This window comes from Papio anubis, chromosome 2 (genome assembly GCF_008728515.1).
Source record: "Papio anubis isolate 15944 chromosome 2, Panubis1.0, whole genome shotgun sequence".
In the NCBI taxonomy this organism is placed as follows: Eukaryota; Metazoa; Chordata; class Mammalia; order Primates; family Cercopithecidae; genus Papio; species Papio anubis.
The window spans coordinates 90,153,364-90,174,019 of NC_044977.1; the positions used below are offsets into that span (position 1 = coordinate 90,153,364).

Consider the following 20,656-nt stretch of genomic DNA (forward strand, 5'->3'; position numbering starts at 1 on the left):
TCTAAAGCCCAAAAGTGGAATTGCAGACCCAGGACACTGCTTCTCGGGCAGGGCCAGCCCTAACTGGGCTCCCTCACAGCAGAGCCTGTGCCCTCAGTCTAGCAGGAGCCACTGGGGACCTTGGCGTTTCACTGACCCTCAGTGTCCCACCACAGAATGGCAACAGGATTCCTAGCCTGCCTATCACACTGGGTGGCTGTGGAGATGGGGAGTGTTGGCCCCCATGACCTGTGTTCTCCGGGAGGCCTTTCTGCTGAGGCCTTTCTGCTGAGGAGGGACGGGCCCACGGCTGGCTTTCCCCCCTCCTCAGTGTTTCTGAAGCCATCCGTCACTTACAAATTCTCTTCATCTCTAAATAAAATGATTTGTTAATTTGAGTGAGTGATCACTGTGCGCCTGAGCCTCCTTGCAGGCCCAGGAACAGCTTGTGGGGTCCCGGAGCCCTGCACCGCCGGCCTGGTGCAGACTTGGAGGGGTTGTTTTCTATTTAAATGTGAATTGAATGAGGAGAAAAATGTTTCTCTTGGCAATTTCATAGGAGCTCGCTCTTCTGACAGATGTTGGAGTTTATTATCCCATCGGGCCAGCGTTTTGTAGAGCAGAATTGCTAATTATTTCAGAGGCCTGGCCACAGCCAAAGAAGGAAGGGCGGTAGTGGGTGCAGCTTTGGGCAGCATCTGTCAACAGGGCTAGGCAGGCACTGGGATGAGAGACCCAGCCTGCCACCCTTCCACTGGCCTCCCAGGATCTGTGATTATTTTGGAAGGGGGGCTGCCCTGTCGCTTGGTTTCTGTTTCATGGTTTACCCTGGAGGAGGCAGCAGGGTCTGCTCTTGCCAGCCCTGCTTTGACCTCATGGTGAGGACTCTGGAAGGTACTTGTGGGGTCTCAAATTGCTGGTGCGTTTAGAGAGTCCACGGGTTGTGGATGAGAAGACTACAGAGACCCCAGTGGTTTCCTCCCAGTGTGAAGCCGGAGCTGTTCACTATAAGGACCATACCTGGGCTTGGCCACACTTGCACAGTGCGGGCATGTGGCTTGGTGGCTCTCTAACCTTGGGCTCTGTGCAGGCCTGTGGGGGTTGAGCATGACTGTGTGCTGTTTTTGCGGGTCCGGAGCTGCCTGACATGACTGCATGCATCTGTGAATGAGATGTCCGTAGCTGTGCTGCATGGGCCTCAGAGGTATGGTTCTATCTAACTCATTTCTGTCCCGGCACTGCAAGGTAGAGGAGGCCTTGGAAGACAGATGGCCAGAGGGCACTAGATGTCAGAAGGGATGGGCCAAAACTGGCTCAGCTACTTCAGGGATGTCCCAGGTTTCCAGAGGGCTCCATGGCAAATTGACTAGGGGGTGAATTTCATGGGGGAAATGGGGCCCTGGCAGCCGAAACACTGGCTTCTGCTTCATTCAGCTGAGGAGACTTTTTTTTTTTTGAGACGGAGTCTCAATCTGTCACCCAGGTTAGAATTCAGTGGCACGGTCTCGGCTCACTGCAACCTCTGCCTCCCAAAGTCAAGTGACTCTCCTGCCTCATCCTCCCAAGTAAGTGGGATTACAGGCGTGCGTCACTATGCCTGGCTAATTTATGTAATTTTAGTAGAGATGGGGTTTTGCCATTTTGGTCAGGCTGGTCTCAAACTCCTGGCCTCAAGCGATCCACCCACCTCAGCCTCCCAAAGTGCTGGGATTACAGGGGTGAGCCACTATGCTCAGCCAGCCCAGGGACCTCAACCTCACTTGGGGCAACTTACAACAGGGAAGCATCCTCACCCTCCCAGCAGAGGTCTCAAGAGTCCTGCAGTGCTTGGTCCAGGGGCCTCCTGACTCCACACAGCCATGGCCCAATTCCAGTTAATGGTCTCTGACCCAGGGCTGAAGGTCAGGGGTTGGAGACAGTTGGTAGAGGAGGCGACAGTTCCTCCCGCAGTATTCTCTGAAAACCACCCCCACTGAGGAACACCCTCATTTCTGCCCTATTCTTACCCCCATCTCTCCTTCCTGAGCTCTGAGACAAGGGACCAGGTACCCCGACTGCCCCCAGTCCTGGCCAGCTCAGGATTCAGGCCTGTCCCCTCCCCCTCCTCATACTCCCCCCCCCCCCCGCACCCCAACTAGCTCTGCTTCCTAGGTTTAACACAGAGGTGGCAGCAGCAGCAGCAGCTGGGTGGGATTTTATAACCCTAATTAACCCTGATTCCCTGGGGCCCTAGCTCTAGACTCCCTTGCAGCCTGAGACCAGCAGAGCACAAGGCAGTAAGGGTCCACCCTTGTGCCAGGTGAGGGAAGATGGAGACTCGGCCTCTCCCTGTCCCAAGTCCTAGGCCCTGGCAGTCACCCTAATAGATGGCACTGGGAGACCAGGGAGGGGGTGCCCAGGCTGAGATGGTGCCAGGCATCTCTGACCATGTGTCCCTGACAACCAGGCCCTCTCTCCTCCAGATAAAATTCCACGGTGACATCCTTCCATTAAATGGGGCATGTTCAGAAGAGAAAATTGCTACTATTTTCCCCTTTTACTTCACTGTCATCAAAAATTGATCCCATATTGCATCCTTATTTCAAAGAACGAGCTAGAAAAATAAAATAGAAATTCCCACTCCTCAGAGCAGCAGCTGTATCAAGCCTCCCTCACCCTATCCTTCCCCTCCCCAACCCCCCGCAAAAAAAGAAAAGAAAAACGTGACCAATGAGGAAAGGCACCTGCTGGCCATCTAGAGCTGTTTGAGTGCCCATGGCTTTGAGATGCACGTGACCTGGGAGCAAGGAGGGGCTGGGCACATGACTGTGCAGGCAGAAGGGGATTTCGATCTGGTGAAATGTGGTAGAAAATGGGGTAATTGGGGGAGGTTAATTTGGATCTAAATGGAGCGATTCGTTATCTCAATAAGAAATGTCTCGTTTTCCAGGGAGACGGCTGCGCCTGCCAGATGCTGGCATGCCCACCGTTGGGGTAGTGGCTCAGAGCAGGGCCCACAGCCAGCCTAGCCTCACAGGGCAACCCACCCTGCCCAGATGTGGACGTTGGGGGCAGAGATAGCTTAATTTGGTTGATTCCCCAACTCATTTGGCAAAGTATTCAATAGCCCTTCTCAAAAGCACATCCAGTAAAAATGCAAAATGTGAATAACAATGATGGGGCAGAGGCCGAGGTGAGCAGCCTGAAGACTAGGCACTTGGTCTAGCTGAGCCCATAGGCTCACCCCAAGCCTCCCAAAAGTCAAGGGAGATCTACCCAGTGTTTTGTGTTCTAACCAGAGGAGAAGCCCAGCGTGGCTTGCCATGGGAAGGTGTTTGGGGGGATTTCCAGGATGGTGCCCCTCAGCCCATGCATCTTTGCTAGGAGCAGGGTCGGGGAGCTGGCACCTGGACTGTAGTGTGACCCTGGGCATGTCACTTCTCCCCAAACCTCAGAGCCCCATTCGTTCTTTCCCAGGGGCCACAGGCAGAGGCTACTGGCAGTGCTGGGAGTCCTGGTCACACAGGTGTGACCATCTCAGGCTGCAGCGTGGAAGGCCTGGGCTCAGCAGCTGAACAGACTTAGGTGTGGGCTCCAGGTTCTCCTGCCAGGTTTGTAGACCTGGAGCACTCACTATATTGTTTTGAGCCTCCTCCTTCTGAAAAATGCATTAAGTAGCACCAGCCTTGTGCCCCTATGATTGTGACAGTCACATGTGGACAACAGGTACCCATAAGTGATAACTGGAATCACAAAAGCATCTGGTGGACAGTCGGTTGGGAGCTAGAGCACAAGATTTCCTTGGTCTAACCTGGTATTGGCTGCACTGTGTCTGGAATGGAGCTGGGGGAGAGTGAGCATGGAGACAAGCGGAAGCCCCTCCCCTCCACCCTGGTGGGGCCAGATCTGAGTCACCCTATGTCTCTGGTACCGAACATAGACCACGGACATGCTAGCAGAAAGAAGAAAGGCCCTGGGGACTGAGGCCCTTTCCTTTTATTCTACACTGTGGTGTTGGTTGAGATAACACAAAACAAAATGATCACAGGCTGGTGTGAGGGCTGGGAGGGAAGTGCAGCAGTGAACAAATTAAGGGCACATTTGAGGAGGGGTCCCCTAGGTGGGGGCCAGACAGGTCATAGCCAAGAAGATCCATTTGGCCAGGCATGAGTGGGCAGGTGGTGGAGCCTATAGGTCCTGGAGCCACAGCCCTGTGAGCCACCCCACACACAGCCCCAGCAGGAACAGCCCTGCCCTGCCTGTGCCTCAGGAGGGGGTTCTGGATGTTAAAGTTGTTGGTGGACCAAAAGCGAGGACCCAGCCACCATATGGACCTGTGCCTGACCACATGTTGGCAGCATGGATGTGCTTTCCCATGTCTGCACATGTGCACATGTGTTTGCATATGCACACACACATACATCCTCCTTCTCTAACTCCAGGCCCTCCACCCGCAGGATTGCAAAGCTGTTGACCTCAAAGTCAGATGGAAGAAACCTCCTCACTCACCCCCACTAAAGCCACAGATCTCTGATATCACCTTATTTGGAACAACTCCCTCAGTGGACACCCAAGAGGCCTAGTCACAGGGGTCTCACTTATCCCCTTTCCCTTGGAGGAGTCCTGCAGCAGAGTGGCCTTGGGGGCAGGGGACCAAAGTAGGACTCCAGAGTGCTGGAAAGAGCTTAACCCAGGGGTGGGCTGGCAGACCTGGGCCAGGCAGAGCGGTGGGCTGGGAATCAGGTTGCCCAGAGGCCTTGCATACCTTGTGTGGGCTGAGGCTGGGCTGACTCTGGGGCACAAAGACAACACCCCCTCCCAACCCCAGGGAATACCCAGGTCTGTGGGTTCGGGGAAGGGACACCAACCCCAAGGTGGTGAGCATGCTCCATGCTTAGCCTCACTGCCTCCTGCTCAAACTAGGGTATCCCTCTCCTGCAGAGCCTCGGTTTCTTCACCTGTGAGAATGAGTGAGGATGGCTCACGGCAGAACTTCTATCAGCCTTTCTATGCAAGAGTGGCCCCTGGGGTCTGCCCAGAGTTTCTGCCCTTCCCAGCCCATTTTCCAGACAACAGTCTTCGATCTAGGCAGGGCCAAGCACAGTCACCCCCAAAGGGTCACTGGGCTCAACACTGACCCACTACAGTGTCACCAGCACTGATGCCATGTGGGCTTGACCTGAGCCTGGCAGCAGGCTAACCATAATTAGAAGAGGGTTCTTGGGGGCCAGAGCTCCCTGGGTGGCCTTGGAGGGTGTACACAACTCCCTACCTTCTTCAAGGACCCCTCCTGCCTCCTCTGGCCTCAGTCTAGGCCCTAGGGAAAGTAGGAAGAACTCCAGGGTCACATGGGAATATAAGTGCCCTGAGATCGTGGAGGGAATCTGAGGCAGAGCTCAGACCCGCTCAGGTCTCCTCGTGCCTGCTGGGTCCCTCCCCAGCCACACAGTGTCTCCCACTCCACGCTATCTGATCCACAGCCAGCCAGAGGCCCACTTCCTCCTCAGAGAGAGCTCAGGGTGTCTCCTGGGCTAATCAGCAAGTAGGGGAGGGGGACTTGATGACACAGCCCAGGTTTAACCTTCCACCCTGCCCTCAGAGAGCTGTGGCCACAGACAAGCTGAGGAACCACCTCTGAACTCAGTTTCCTCATCTGCAAAATGGTGTAGAAATGGGACCTGCTTTGCAGGGGCTGCTGTAGGGATTAATGAGCAATGCTGGCCACAGCAAGTGCTCAGTGGCATCGCCCGTGATGACAGCTCCATGTGCAGCACAGGCGGTGCTGGTGCTGGGTCCTATAGGAGCTCTGCAGGTGCAGGAATTCCTTGCCAACCCTTGTATTTCAGGAGTACTTTTTGTTCAAAGCCCTACTTGATCAACCAGCCATGGGGCTCCTCTCCCTGGAAAACCACTGCACCTTCCCTCCAGCTTGCTCTGCTTCCTTCTCCAGGCTGCCCCCTCCTTCAGGTAGCCCCCAGGGTCCACACCCCACTTCCCGGGTGTTGTCTGACTACCTCCAGCCCTTCCTCATGAGCCCAAGTGCTGTTGGCCTCCATGTGGCCAGCACTTCAGCGTTCCTCTGTTTTATCATTAATGTGGCCAGTCTGCCTGGGTGGGTGGTGTCATTTTTCCATTTTGCAGGGAGAAAAACTGAGGCCAGGAAAGCTAAAATCACTCAGTCAGGGTAGATCTGAATCCAGTGTGGATTCATCACTAGAAGGGTCTGTCCCTCAGAAAGTCCAGCCCAAAGGGCTGAGGAGGTTGGGGGCTAAGCCAACTGGGATTCAGGGGTCTGTTTCCTGGGAGATGGCGTGGTAGATAACAGACCCTTGTCCCAGGGGAGAGAGACTGCAGCCTGAATGGAGAGGCAGCAATGATGCCCCAAATATTGCAGGCACGTGTATATGACCGCTGCCCCGCCCTCTCCAGCTGGTGCCATGGCTCTGTGGCCGTTGCTAGGCATCTGTGAGGCCCAGGTGGGCCCTACCTGTCGTGGAGCGGCTGTGCAGTGTGTGGTGGGCCCGGGCCCAGGCAGGAGCAAGGCACCTCCGCCGGCCCGCCCTCCTCTCACTTGGCAGCAGCAAGCAGAAGCCATTAGCGCCTGGCAGTCCGTGTCCCACGGCTCTGACAAACGCCTTAAATGTTGTCACCACGGCTCCAGCTGTCCCACCGGCCGCCTTTACTCCTCATAATAACCAAGTGTCGAGGCTGATTGCAGCAGCAGGATGCAGCCAGTATTCAGAGTAGCTCTTACCCTGGGTGTTTCCACCTGGCAGCCAGGCTGTGCCCACCCCGCCCACCACCCCCAGCCCTTTGTCTGCCTGTCACCTCTGCCTGGGCCCTCAGCATCGCCCCCGGGCCAGCCAGTGCCTGGCTTTGTGTCCCAAAGCTGGTGGGCAGCGACAGGGTGGGGCCTCAAGCATCCACATCCAGCAGAGTGACAGCCTAGCTGGAAGAGTCTGGCTCCTGCTCCCACTCTTCTGGATGACCTGTGCAGGGAGCCCTGGTTTTGTCTTGGTCTAGCCTCATATCTTGCCTTGCTGCCCAGGGACACAGGGAGTGGTCAGAGCCCATCCCTGGCATGCACGAAGCTGCATTCAGTTTGAGCTCTGCCATTTGACCACTGTGCAGTCTTGGGTGGGTCAGTCACCCTCTCTGAGCCTTGGTGACCTCGTTGGGGGAATGGGAATAATGATTGGGCTTGTTGGGGCTTTGTGGGAGCATGTGTGTGAAGCAAGGTACAGATAATGAAATGAAGAGGCCTGGCCACGTAAACACAAACACCTACTGCACCAATCCCTGAGTCCAGGGAGGCCCAGGAGAATCGAAGGCCCACATCAGCTCCCCTGGCCTTCACTACCCTCCTTCCCACCCCCACATCTTAGCCCTCTGGGCGTTACTTCCCCTATCCCCTTCGTCTGACCTTGCCCTTCAAGTTTTGTCTAGTGCTCCCTTTCACAAAGCCCACCTGGCTTAGCCTAACCATACTTCTCTCCCATAGGGTTTATGTGCCCTTTGAAACAGCCCTGGATGCTCACTGTTCTCCTCTCATGTCTGCCTTCATCCTCACAGTCTTATGAGGCTGGGACTAGTAGAAGCCCCACGTTAGAGAGGAGGTTATCAGGATTCAGAGAATGGCATCAATTCTGTGCATTACACATGCAGCTCCTGGCTCTGCCCCACGGGGTACTGTGGCTGCTGATCACTGTCTGCCCAGCCCCAGGTCCTGCTAGAACCAGGAGAGTAAGCTAAGCCCCAGTCTCTTCAGGGGCCCTGGTAAAGTGCAAGCACCCATTTCACCTCTGGGCCTTGAGGGCTTTCCTCCTGAGGTACCTAGATTCAAGCACCAATATCCAGGTTGATGATGAGCTCTCTGGTCACTGAGTCATTTGTTTACAAGTTCCCCAACCCTCTGATGATGCTGGAGGGCGATGGGCAGAGAAAGGTGAAGAATGAGTTGTCTCTGTCTCTTCATCAGACTCTTCTCAGGGATGCAGAGGTGATGATGCAGGTAGCAGTGAGGACAGTAATGGTAGTGGTGATGACGAGGAGATGCGAGCGCTAGCAGAGGTGACCACAGTGGGGTGATGGTGGTAGTGGTGACAGTGGTGGTAAAGCTAGTGATGGAGGTGATATTGGCAGTGGAGTTGATGGTGATAGATGATGATGGTGATGATGGAAGTGATGACTGTGATGATGGGGATGAAGGTAGTGATGGGGAGCTGATGGTGATGGGAGTAACATTGACGATGATGGAATAATATTGGCAGTGAACATGGGGACATTGGTGCTGGTTAAGCAGTGGGAACAACAGTGATGATGGGGATGATGGTGAATGGAGTAGCATTCTGGTGGTGCAGGGATAATGTTGATGGTGGGTGTTGGGGGTGATAGGGCTGATGGGGGCTCACTGTGGAGTGTACCTCTAAGGGGCAGTCCTCCAGGCAGCCCTGTCCCACTCATGGGCTGTGCCCTCGCTGGAGGCAGGACACAGTGGGGCTTGCTTGGTGCTTTTTTCTTTTAACCTCCAGTGAGCACAGCCTTCTGGGTAATGAGATGCAAATTGACAGAAAAGACAATGAGCCAGCCTGCGGCCAGTGGGGCAGCTTTTAGAGTCAGGCTGATTGCCTCTGTGCCAATTTGCATGGCATTAGCTGTGCATGTCTTCTCCAACAGGTTCGTGTATTTCTTCAGCGGTCACCTGGATGGCTGCATCTGACAAAGGGCGATGACCTGTGATCCCAGACCAGGAGCAGGGGCAGAGCCACTCTGACTCTGACCTGAATAGGGCTCCAGGATGTGGCTACAAGAAGTCTGAATCTGTGGGGAAGGGCAATTGATAGAGGGTGGGGCTTGGAGAGTCCTCATGGTCGCCAGGAACAGGGTCCGAGCAGGGGTCAGAGCCCACGAGTGGCAGGCCTAGGAGGTCTGGCTTGGCCAGCACCATGGCTCCATCTGAGTATGTGATGCAAAAGCCACAAACAGGCCTTAGACAGGAGAGATATCTGGCCCTGGCCTGGGATGCCTCAGTACGGGTCCAGGCTCTGTCCCTAATGGTACAGTGGCCTGACAGTCCCTCCAGGCCTCAGCTCCCGCTTCGTACGGGGGGGCCAGTGGGCCCCTGACCTCATTGTCTTCACCTTGAAGGGATGATCGTCAAGGCAGGCCCTGCCTATGGTGTGTTTAGTAAGAGTGGCCAGGGCCAGTTCTCCATATCCGAGGTCACATATTGCAGCCCACTGAGCAGGCCTGCCCTTCTGTCACTGTCACCATTACTCAAGGTTATGCCTGGGATCATTCTTCGAGTGCCACCCAGGGGGCCTGGGCAAGGTAACACCCAGGTCATTGCCGAAACCCAGCCCTGACGCTCCTCCCTGCCTCTGTCCATGGTGCTGAAAGTCTTGGGCCAACCTGTTCTGGTGTTCCTGCTGCTTAAGTGGGCTGGGCTCTGCCCTCCCCACCCTGCTCCGCTGCCCTTGCTCTCTGACCCTGCAACCCATTTGACCCAGTGCAACCCACGACTCCATTCCACGTTCCTTCCCCAAAACAGGCAACAATGGGGCTAGGGGCTGTTCTCCACTGCCCTCTCCCCCCAGCCCAACCAGTGCCCCCTCCGGCACATTTCAGGGCCCTTTTGTCCCCACCTCCCTCTTCACTGTCCCACTCCTTCTCCTGAGGTTGGGCCTAATCAAAGCTAATCAGAAAATTATGAGCTGCCTGATTACTGATTAGATTCCTAATGTTAATAGAGCCGAAAAGGGCCCGCTCAGGCTGTGTTTTAGGAAAAAGTATAAAAATAACATCGTGGGAAGGGAGCTTGGAGGCTGGGCTGGGACTCAGACTCTCCTGTTCTAGCTGGGGTGGGGTCTCACTCTCAGCTTTCTGGTGGGAATACGTTCCCATGCAGGGCAGCTTCCTAGCACCCTAAATTCTTCCAGTGATGGGGCCATCCCAGGCAGCTCTTCCTATAGAGGCCTCTAGCAAGTTCTCTGCTCAAGACAGTGGGACTGAATTGCAGTGGGAAGAAGTTAGGTGAGATGTAAAGAAGAACTTACTGCTGGCACCCCATGTAAGAGCAGGGTTGTGTCTGTAATGCTCACTAACCTCCTCAGGCCAGTTTACTGCGCACAGTAGGTGCTCAGTAAACAAGAGTTGACAGGAAGGAAGGAGGGTCACATCAGCCTCTTCCCATGGGAACCATCACTCTCCCATGTCCTGCCCCTGAGCAACAGCGGAGCATAGAGGCATCTGAGCAGCCTTCTTAGAGGAGAATGTTGGGGCATGTCAGGAGAATGCACTGATCTGGCACCAGGGCAGGGGTGCTGAGCTCCCTGGGAATTCAGGCACTCCTGTCTACCACCCTCTGCCTCTCATTCCAGCAGAGCCATGGGGGCTTATGCTAATAACCATGTTATTACTGACTTGGCAGCAGCTGAGTGGGGCTAATGGGTAACATTTTCACAAGGTCTAGAGTGGGGTTGTGGTCCCGGAGAGCAGACATCAGCAGTTCAGACCCCAGAGGCTGCCCCTCGGATGCCTCTTCATGGAGCACACAGTGAGGCCTGTACTTAGACTCAGCCTCACCCCACTTACACCTTCACCCCCAATGCCATCTTGGATCCCTATTCTCTGTCATCAGCACCATTTCTGACCTGGTTTCTACCATCTCTATCCCAAGGAGACCCAGGGCCTCCAAACCAGCAGATCCCCAAGGGCACCTCCTGATCCACCCCCTGACCTCTTGACTGTGATGGGAGCCCGAGGTCACTTAGCACTTCCTCACTGAGCTGGTTTGCCCAGCACTGGGGCCACACAGATCCATGAATAAAATCCCTGCCTTTGAGGGACCACATCTGAGAGGGAGTCAGGTACATGCAGTGATGGAAACCCCAGGGCAATTCTGGGAACCCAGCCCTACAGGGCACCAGGATTCATGGAGGAGGCAGAAGAGCAGTGACTCCTACAGGATGAGGAGTAGCCGGCCAGGGGAGGGGATGAGAAAAGGCATTCTAGGCTTGGGATGCAGCACAAACAAGGCTTTGGAACTGCAGCATAGCAGGAAGGCAAAGTTCAAGATCAGTGTGTTGGAAGAGAGATGAGGTTGTCAGGGGCTGGTAAAGGATAGTGTTAGGAAGGGAGGAGTGGTCCAGGCATCCAGGAAACACGGACAGGTCACAGAACTTGTTGGGGAGACCTGAAGGTGTGGGGGCCCGGGCAGATGAGTTCGTGCCAATCAGCTTGGGTTGAGAGTTTGAAGATGGGTTGTGGGGCTCAGGAGAGGTCTGGTCAGGGAGGCAAGGAGGGGGTCTCAGAAGTGGGGCTGGAAGCCAAGCAGGGCTGCAGTGGGGTAATGAACAAAATCTTCGGCGACGTTGGTGCTGAGGAGAAGGGCAGCCCGTTGGCACAAGCTGCAGAAGAAAACAGGTCAGGCCAAGTTCAGAAGGCCCAAGAGAGAAGCTGTTTGGGGGAGGGGGAACCAGTCAGGAGGCCCCTGGAGTGAGGTAAGGGAAGGTGCAGCCCAGAACCTGGAGTTGTCTTCAGTTTCCAAAGTGAGTCCCCATCCTGTTCCCTGTCTATGCCCTGCTCTCCATCCACGTCCTCGAAGCCCTGGGAGGGGCCCAGGTAGGGTTTTGTTCCCTCCCTGTTATAAGTGAGAGATCAAGGTACAGAGAGGTGAGGGCAGTGCTCCCCAAATTATGTGGTGGGTCAATTGCTGAGCCCCAGGAACTTGGGTTCCTTGGCCTCTGTGGCAGAACAAGGAAGGAGGGCACTGTCACACTCAACACCCACCCCCATGCCCACACACATTTCTAGAATGGGGCCTGATGAGGGGACAGGATGCAGCACCATGCTCCAGAGAGCACTCAGATAAGGATGTGTCCCTGCTCCCCTGCCCAGAGTGGCCGACAGCCCCCGTATGGGTACCCTCACCCAATGCTATCTGCATGGTTTTTTCTAAGGATGAGGGAAATGTTGATGAATTATGGATCATAATTTAGAGGGAGGAAAAATGACACAAAACTGTCAAAATTCTGAGAAATTCCACCTGGGTTCCCAGGGACTGACTGACCTGTGGAGATGCATAAGTTTCATGCTGGGGTTTAAGAGGGGTGCCAGCTAAGTTGGTAGATTCCCACCCATTTGAGCCCTTGTGGGATGGGGCTGAGCAGGGCAGTATCTTGGAAAGAGCCCCAGCAGCCTGGAGTAGCCTTCAGCTTTGGGTTCCTTGGGGGTGAGGTGCCTCCATACATCTGGGCTCTGAAGCCACAGTCCAAATGTGGACCTGAAGCAGTTTGTTGCATGTATTGATTTATTTCTCATTGGGGCACCTCTTGCAAGTGCTCAACAGGAGACCTGGGAGCTCACCAGGGGACTAGGTAAGGCAGAGACCTGCAGCCCTGAGGCCAGACCTTTCCTGCAGCTTCCAGCATGTGGCTGTCCAGATCCGCCCACACCTCCTTCTGACTCAGCCTGCTGCTGCAGAGTTGAAATCTCCAGAGGGTGGGTTTCACGCCCAGTTCCAGAAAACTGGCCTGTAAATTCAAGCTGGTTTCTGCAAATGCTCAGCCCAGCCACAGAGACCCCTTTCCTCACCCCCTCCCTGTTCACACTGGACACATTTGGCTCCTATCCCAGGACATACCCGACCTTCTCTTTATTGATTGTGGTTCCAGTTTAAAGCAAAAAAGCAATGAAAGCCAGTGGAATACCTGTTAGCACCTGTGAGTGCCACTTCGTTTACTTCCTTGGGAAGGGATCTCAGAGCTCATGGCCTTCCTCCTCTTGATATTAAAATGCCCACTTTGGCCGGGTGCAGTGGCTCACACCTGTAATCCCAGCACTTTGGGAGGCCAAGGCAGGCGGATGACCTGAGGTCAGGAGTTCAAGACCAGCCTGGGCAACATGGTGAAACCCTGTTTCAGCGGGGTGAAACTAAAAATACAAAAATTAGCCAAATGTGGTGGTGGGCACCTATAGTCCCAGCTACTCAGAAGGCTGAAGCAGGAGAATCGCTTGAACTCGGGAGGCAGAGGTTGCATTGAGCTGAGATCGCACCACTGCACTCCAGCCTGGGCAACAGAGCAAGACTCCATCTCAAAAATAAAAATAAAATGTTCACTTTTTGGTAACATAACAGTAATGAGAGAGAGTGGGAGTTTTTTAAAGTGTCCTCTCTTGGCAAAATACAACACAGCAAGGATCTTTGGGAGCCCAGGATATTCTGGGAAATTCTCTCTGACCTGAAATTCCAGCCTCTGGGATACCAGGTTCCCCACCCTGGCTGGTCACAGTTGTTCCCTCTGCATCTCCATCATAGGCCACCCCTCATTTCTTCATATTTTTCCTAGGAAATTGAAGCACAGCCTGCCCCTTCCAGGCTGGACCGAGGGGGTGCAGGCACTGATTACCAAGCTCATGGCGCCCACAGGGAGCCAGCACGCCTGGGCCCGGGTGGAGTGGCGGCCGCCCTGCTGCAGAGGGAGACCACAACTCGAATGGGTTTTTCCGTGTTACATGGATTCTGACCTTTTTAAAATAAATAAATAAAAATCCATTTTACTAATTTTTTTTATCAACTCGCAGAAGACGCATGAGTCCTGTGAGGGAAAAGGTCAGGGAGCCTGTTGCTGCCAATAGCAGCAATGACCTCCAATGCCAGCCTTCCCCTGAGGCACCCTCTGTGCCAGAAATGTTTATTTTCTTTGCAGGCTTCTGTTTGCTGGAATTGTGGTCTGGAGTTTGAGTGTTTTTTATTGCTCTGGTGGTCATTTTATCTTTAAGTTGTAAACATGGTTAATACAAAAAGAGTAGGTTTGAACTTTAAGATGTGTCATGGGCTGGGCGTGGTGGCTCATGCCTGTAATCCCAGCACTTTGGGAGGCAGAGGCAGGAGGATCACTTGAGGTCAGGAGTTTGAGACCAGCCTGGGCAACATAGAGCACCCTTGTCTTGTAATAATTAATTAATAAAAACTATAACAAAATTTTTAAGGAAAAAATACAGATGGGACAGGAGCCAAGTGTGTCCAGCGTAGATGCAGCCAAGGGGCGAAGGAAGGGGCCTTGAGGGATGGGTAAGGCTGGGCACCTGTCCTGTCCCAGGAGGCATGCATGTCAGCAGTGCACCCGACAGGAAAGCACAGCCACTGGCGTGTCTCCATCACCCTCAGCGCATAAGTCACGGATCCTGCTTGACCCTCGCTGCCGATCCTGCTACATTTCTCTTCATGCCTCAGAACCCAGCAAAATGTGGGGTCAGGGCAAGACCTGCCCTCAGAAGGTTGTAGTGAGTGAGATTGTGTCCATAAAGCTCTGAGCACATCGTGTGAGGGCCACAAAGTCGCTGAGGCGGCCGTCATGCACGTAGCAGGCACTGTCTGTCCACACAAAGCCTCCCTCAGACCACAAGTGGTGCCAGGACAGGGCCAAGTGGCGATTCTCCTGGTCCCTGACTGTGGATACACCTGCTTGGAGCAGGAGGTGGATGAACAGACAAATGTCTGCTCAAGGCTGGAGCAGCAGCAGCAGAGGCCCACAGAGCCACGGCCCCCTGACCCCACCTGCACTTCTGTCCCTACTGTCAGCCCTGGGGTTTCAGCTCCCTCCTGCAGAGCTGCATCTTGCTTCATTATTATGCAGATATTTTAATTATGCAGATATGTTTTTAGACAGTTTTAAATATGTATATTATTTACTCATTAGACCATAACAGCTCTGGAAATTGGAAATCTGTATTTGGTATCTTTCTGTGCACAATACACAGCTAACGCAGGACCCACAGGTGGGGAGGGAAGATGGGTGGCAATGGGACCAGTGCTGGGCTAGGCAGGGGCTGCTGGGCATCCTGGCACTTGCCCCCTCCCGTGGCCTGGACCCAGTGATACCAAGGCTTGTGGGGGCAACTCAGAGGGATAGCTGGAAGGCCAGTTACTGATCCCCTCTCCTAGGAGAAGGGCAAAGGGACCACTCTGAGGGGTGGCAGGAGGGACCTGAGCCCAAGCAGCCAGGCCCCACCTGGCCAGGGGTGGTCCTTCCCTGGGACAGTCACTGTCCAGCACTGCTGGGCTTTACCATCAGGCGAACCTGGGTTTGATGCCCCCTCTTCCTCCCTAGGGGTCTGGGGCAGCTACACTAATACTTTGAGCCTCAATTCCCTCGGCTGTAAAAGGAGGGGAGAAGGAGAATCTACTTCTCGTGAGTCTTGCTGGGGAGGCAGCAGTGAAGCCCTCACCCACGGTAGGCACTGGACCACACCTGGTGATATCTTGTCGTTGCTACCTTCCTTGCAGCCCTCAGCAGCATTCTCAGGGCATACTACCCCCAGCCTCCACCCTGGAGCCCACACTCCATCATGGCTTCTGCCTGGCTCAGCCCTCACTGCCCTAGATCTCAACATCCTGCACCCCATGGGTTCAGGGCCTTTTCTTCTAAGCCTCTCATATCCTCTAGGAAGTGGGAGTAACCATAACTAATTAAGACCAAAGAACTCTTCCAGCCTTTCCCTCTGGGCTGTGCAGAAAAAGTCCTATTTGATGGGCAGTTACTCCTCAGACCCTTCTGAGCCACCAGCACTGGGCATGGAGGGACTCCCAGGTGAGGGCTGGTGAGGAGAGTAGGCCAAGGAAAAGTGGGGAGCACCTAGCCTGGGGTGGGGGTGAGCAGGCCCTGTAAGAGGGTGAGAGCACCCAAGAGCCCCAGCCCCCCATCACCCAAGGCCCTCCCCTCCTAGCATTCAGGGGGCCTTCCTATCCCAGGTGTTGGGCTCTGAGGGGTGCCCATCCTGGCCCCAGGTCCCTGATCTCAGGTTCTTGACTGTCTCAGCTCCCATTGCAATTGAAAGCTGTTTAACGTAGTGAGATTTGCAGGTATCTGTGCAGGGGCTGCTCCCCAGGGGAGTATTGTCACCAGCCCAGTGCATGACCAGTCCTCCTCTTTCTTGCCTTTTCCTGTAAGAACGGTTCCCAGAGCTGAGGGAAATTGATTAAGTGAAACTCTCTGATAATTGCCTCTGAAATGCCTGCTGTTACTGTGATGGACTTGGCTGTGAGCATCCCCACTCAACAGTCCCACTGAGGTTCCCTCTAATACCCTGGTCATGATGGGGACGTCACGGGCCAGACAAGGCACCATCAGTGACTTCATAGCATTGCCATAGGTAGCCATTATCCCCCAGGATGTGCTGAAGAAAATAGACTCAGAGAGGTTAAACTACATACCCGGGGCCACACAACTGGCTGGGCAGAGCCAGACTCAAGCCCAGGCCTCTACACAGGTCCAGAGACACCCCAATCTTCATTTAGCAGACATTCATTGTGCACCTACTGTATGCCCAGGGCCAAGTTACCATAAACTCGACAGCCACTAGACACTTACCCACCAAACCCAGTGCTCAAGGGGAAAGCAGACATGGAAGAGGGTTCGCTGAGCGTCAGGGTCAGGAAGTGGATGCAGCTAGAGGAGTCTGGGCAGGAGTGGCCTGGGAGGCAGCAGCATGTGTAGGGCCTGGTAGCAGGGCAACCAGAGACTGCAGGCAGCTCCAGGAGCAGAACCCAGAGCCCAAGCAAGGAATCGCTCCCAGGGGGCCAGGCACTTGGGGTCAGGGCTAGGAATGGAGTGCATCTCCCCAAGACAGGCAGGCACTCCGGAGACAGGGAGGCACCCTGTCCCTGCCCTGCGTGGTATCCTAATAGGTTCTTCCCTCGCCTCTGGGCCTCAGTTTCTTGCCCCTTCCAGCCTGTCCCCAAACCATCAGGAGGACCAGGGAGAGGTGGAAGGGAAGTGCTAGGAGGGATGAACCTCCAGGGGTGGGGCAGGGTGGGCACGGTCTCCCTGCCAGCCCTCAGCAGGCCTGACTGTTGTCAGCTCTATGGGGACAGGAGCCCAAGGTCTGGGTGCTCAGCCTGAGCCAGGCAGTTGGAGCTAAGCTTGGAGATCCCTGCCTCAGGACATGTCCTGCTTGGCAGAGGGGAGGGAAGCCCACCTTGTCCAGAGGGCTGGTTAAAGTTAAAAGGAAGTTTCCAGGAGAGGTAACACAGTCTGATAAGGCTAACCAGGCAGAAAGAACAGATAGCAGGAGGGCCCAGAGCTGGGCAAGAGCCAGCAAGAGAAACCTCAGGGGACTGGCTGCCTGTGTGCAGCTGCTGAGGGTTGGAGGAAGAGGGCTGCCAAGAGCCTAGCCACCCTGAGTGGGTGCAGTTACTATGTCCAGTTTATAGGCAGGATGTTGAGGACCAGAGTGGTGAAGACCCTGCTCCTAGAAAGTCAAACTTTGAACCCGGGCCAGGGCTCGGGGACTCCAGGGTCCAGGCTCTGATCTCTGCTCAGGGTCCCTCATGCACCCCAGTGGTGGTCCCAGTCCTCTCATCCTCAGGCCTGATGGAACCTCATGGCCGAAGCCTGCCCACTCCACTACACCCACCAGCTGCCTCAGCCCTTCCTCCCCCACCACTGGGCCTGCCTGTTTAGCAATTTCCACACGTCCAGTGCCCAGGGATGGACTGATTGATCTGTAACACCGAAAAAATAATAATGGCTTGATCGTTACTGAGGATTAAAAGTAATCCTTTTGCTGTGGCTATTACGACTCCGTTATTCACGAGTCAGTGAGCTGACCCAGGCCTTTGAGCCCACGGGATTCCATGAGCTCAAGGAGGCTGGGGGTTGGGGCCTCCCTCTCTGGGTCTCCCTTGCCCTGTCTGCTAGGCTCTGGAGCCAGAGGGGCCTGTAGCCCCATGTTTTGGGGCCCAGAGGTTTCAGGGTCAGAGCTGAGCCCTCAGAGGGTGAAGGAGCTGGTACCTCCTGGCCAGGAGTAGAGGCAGGGGCAGGAGAACACAGTTCCTCAGGGTCATGGCTCAGCCTGGAGACTCCCACTAGTGTCAGTGTAGCATCTGCAGCCCCATCGACCCTTTGGCTTTTCTGCGGCAAGAGACTGCATCTGCTTCTCCCATTTTGCCCCAGTCTCAACCTCAGGGAAGGACAGGGGCCTCAGCAGAGCCCCACTCTGAGGAAGATTTGGTGTCCCTGGGAAGGTAGTGGTCACCAGGTAAGGAAGGAGGGGCACAGTGATGACAAAGGCTCGACCCACGCACTGCCTCGTCGGGCTTTACATAGCCTCCAGGCCAAGTACTGAGCCCAGCACCTGCTGTACTGCAGGTGCTCGACTAACACTGGTGACAAGTGTTGTGAACCATACAAGTCACGCAATAATGCCCTCTATACAAGGGAACTGCAGGCTTATGAATTGAGGACCTCATCCATCCCTGGGTTTGGGATCAGTGGGTGGGCATTTGTGGTTTAGGCCAAGAGGAGGCTCCAGGATTGAAAAGCAAGAAGAGGAGTCTGGTGGGCCCTACAGGACCTCGAGAAGGTTGTGCCTTTTACGTGCAGAGAAGTGGGAGCCACTGAAGGGTTTCAGGACAGGGGATGGTGACGTGACCAGATCTACATTTGGAGAAAAGGCTCCAGGTGTTGTGTGGAGAATAGGTGACGAGGATGAGAGGACACAGGTTCCAGGCAGGACGGAGCCTGAGCACAGGAGGTGGTGTGAGGGATGCCAGGGGTGGAATGGAGGAGGCAGAGGGGCCAGGGTGGGTGGCCTGCCCCAGAGGGCACTCTGAGCTCAGGTGGGTCTGAGGGTCACTCCAGGGAAGTGTCCAGGAGCTCAGGAGAGCCAGGATTGGAGGCAAGACATGGGAGGCGTCACGGAGTAGAGAGACCTGGGGCCCCCGAAACCCTAGGAGTGTGAGGCTGGGCTGGGGAGAGAGGAGGGTGTGGGTCCCAGCCAAGCAGGCCCTGCAATTAAGGGTGGTGGGGGACAGAGGACTGAGCCTACAAAGGAGAGGGAAGCAGAGGCCAGGAGGGCCAAGCTCTGTGGGGTGAGAGGGTTTGACCCCAAGAGGCACTTTCTCTCCCTGCTCCCGGGACCCCAGCCTCATAGCCTCCCCACCATTCAGTGTCCTTGGCCTGAGGAGGGGGAGCCGGCCCAATGAGACTGGGGATGGCCCTGGACAGCCACTCTAACTATGGGGGTGTGACACTCTGCCCAGGAGAGCAGAGGCCACAGCTCCACAGGAGGCCCCACCTTGCTGCCTGCCCTGCTAGTCCATGCTTCAGAGGAGGAAACGCCGGCCTCCATGACCTGACTCCCACTTCCCCCTAATGGGCAGCTGACAGGCTTTAGGAGGACGTCCCCTCCGGAGCCCACATGTCATATCAGGCCTGGACTCAAGGATGGGGTTGAGGTGTCCTGAATACCAAGGGGCAGGACCTTCTGAGTAGGGCTGTAGGCCTGGAGGTGGGACACGCCTGCTCCACCGTGGGACAGGGTGGGGTGGGGTGAGAGACCAGAGCCACGCGCCTCACTGGGCATGGTGGGCCCAACAGAGGCTGGTCCTTGGATCTCGGTCATGGGCGGAGCAAGACAAATGCAATGGTGAGGGCTGGGCTCCAGGACCCAGCCTGAGCCGGACTCACCTTGTGACCTTGGGCAGGCTGCTCGCCGTTTCTGTGCCTGGCCGTCCTCATCTGAGGAGGGCCACAATGGCCCCACGCCAGGCACACTGTGAATGGTACAAGGTGCACAGCACACGAGTCACTGGCCAGGGGAGGGTTCGGTGTACAGTAGGTGGCCAGTTGATAGTGATGGTTGTCACTATGATTGACAGGACACCACTGCTTTCAGCTCTGCAGAAGTCCCCCAGGGCCAGACTCAGTTCCATCCTTGGGGGCCCCAAGGTTTCCTGTAGAGACGAGATCCTTAGAAAGTACCTAATAAGAATGTCTGGGTGACCTGGGCTTAGGCCCAGAGGGTGGCCAGGCCCCAGTGCCTTCTCCAGCAAGCCTTCCCTGAGGTCCCTAGCTCCACAGCACTGCGCCTCCTGCCCCTCAACCTCTCCTGCCATGGTGGTTCTGCGAGGTCGTGCCTGTGAGCTGTGAGAGGCAGGACCAGGCCTGTCACACCTCCACCAGTCAGTGCAGTCTGGCACCCGGCGTGCCCAGTGGCAGGTGTAGGATGGACAGGCACACAGCTATGCCCTGAGGGACATTCTGCTCTCAGGCACAGGGGCTTTGTTGCAAGAGGCCACTGGAACCAGCCCCAAAGAACAGGAGAGGCTCTTATGGACAGGGGGCTTGGGAGCCCTGTGGGAAGGGGCTCAGGAACTCTGGGAGAGGGACCATGGGCCTGGGTGGGCAGGGTGGGCTGTGGGCCCCTCCTGTGGGGCTCTGGGTAGCTGGCAGAAGGGCAGGGCAAGGCGAAGCACTCTCTAACTTGCAGCTCAACCTTGGCTCCAGAGGAGCTTCCTCTTGGCACTGGGGTGATATAAGTGTGTGGGGGGTAGAGAGTGGCACTGGGGCTTGGCTTAGTACAAGGAGTCCCATGGAGATGCCACTGGGGTCACTGCACAGGCTTCACCTTTCCTGCATGGACCCAGCTGTGGTCAAGGAGGTGCCCACACAGCAAGCTGGGGAGTATCTGGGGCAGAGAATCTCTGAGGGTCTCATAGGATGAGGGGAAGGGAGTCCCCAGTCCAGCCTGGCCCCAGGGAGTGCTGGGGATGGAGAGGCTTTGGGGTGGGCATAGGGCAGGCTGCCTTCCTCAGCCTCTGACCTCCCTGTGCTCTGTCCCTTAGAGACTGGCTGATGCTGCAGAGAACTTCCAGAAAGCACACCGCTGGCAGGACAACATCAAGGTAGGAGCC

General features: G+C 55.5%; 1 protein-coding gene across 1 annotated transcript in view; it reads left to right on the forward strand.

Moving 5' to 3' along the window:
* Positions 1 to 20,656, forward strand: part of LOC101003565 (voltage-dependent calcium channel subunit alpha-2/delta-2) — a 129,443-nt gene that overhangs the window by 88,871 nt on the left and 19,916 nt on the right. The window contains exon 4 of the mRNA XM_031663323.1: positions 20,588 to 20,647. Coding sequence (XP_031519183.1) covers positions 20,588 to 20,647 — 60 coding nt within the window. The remainder of the gene's footprint in view (positions 1 to 20,587; positions 20,648 to 20,656) is intronic.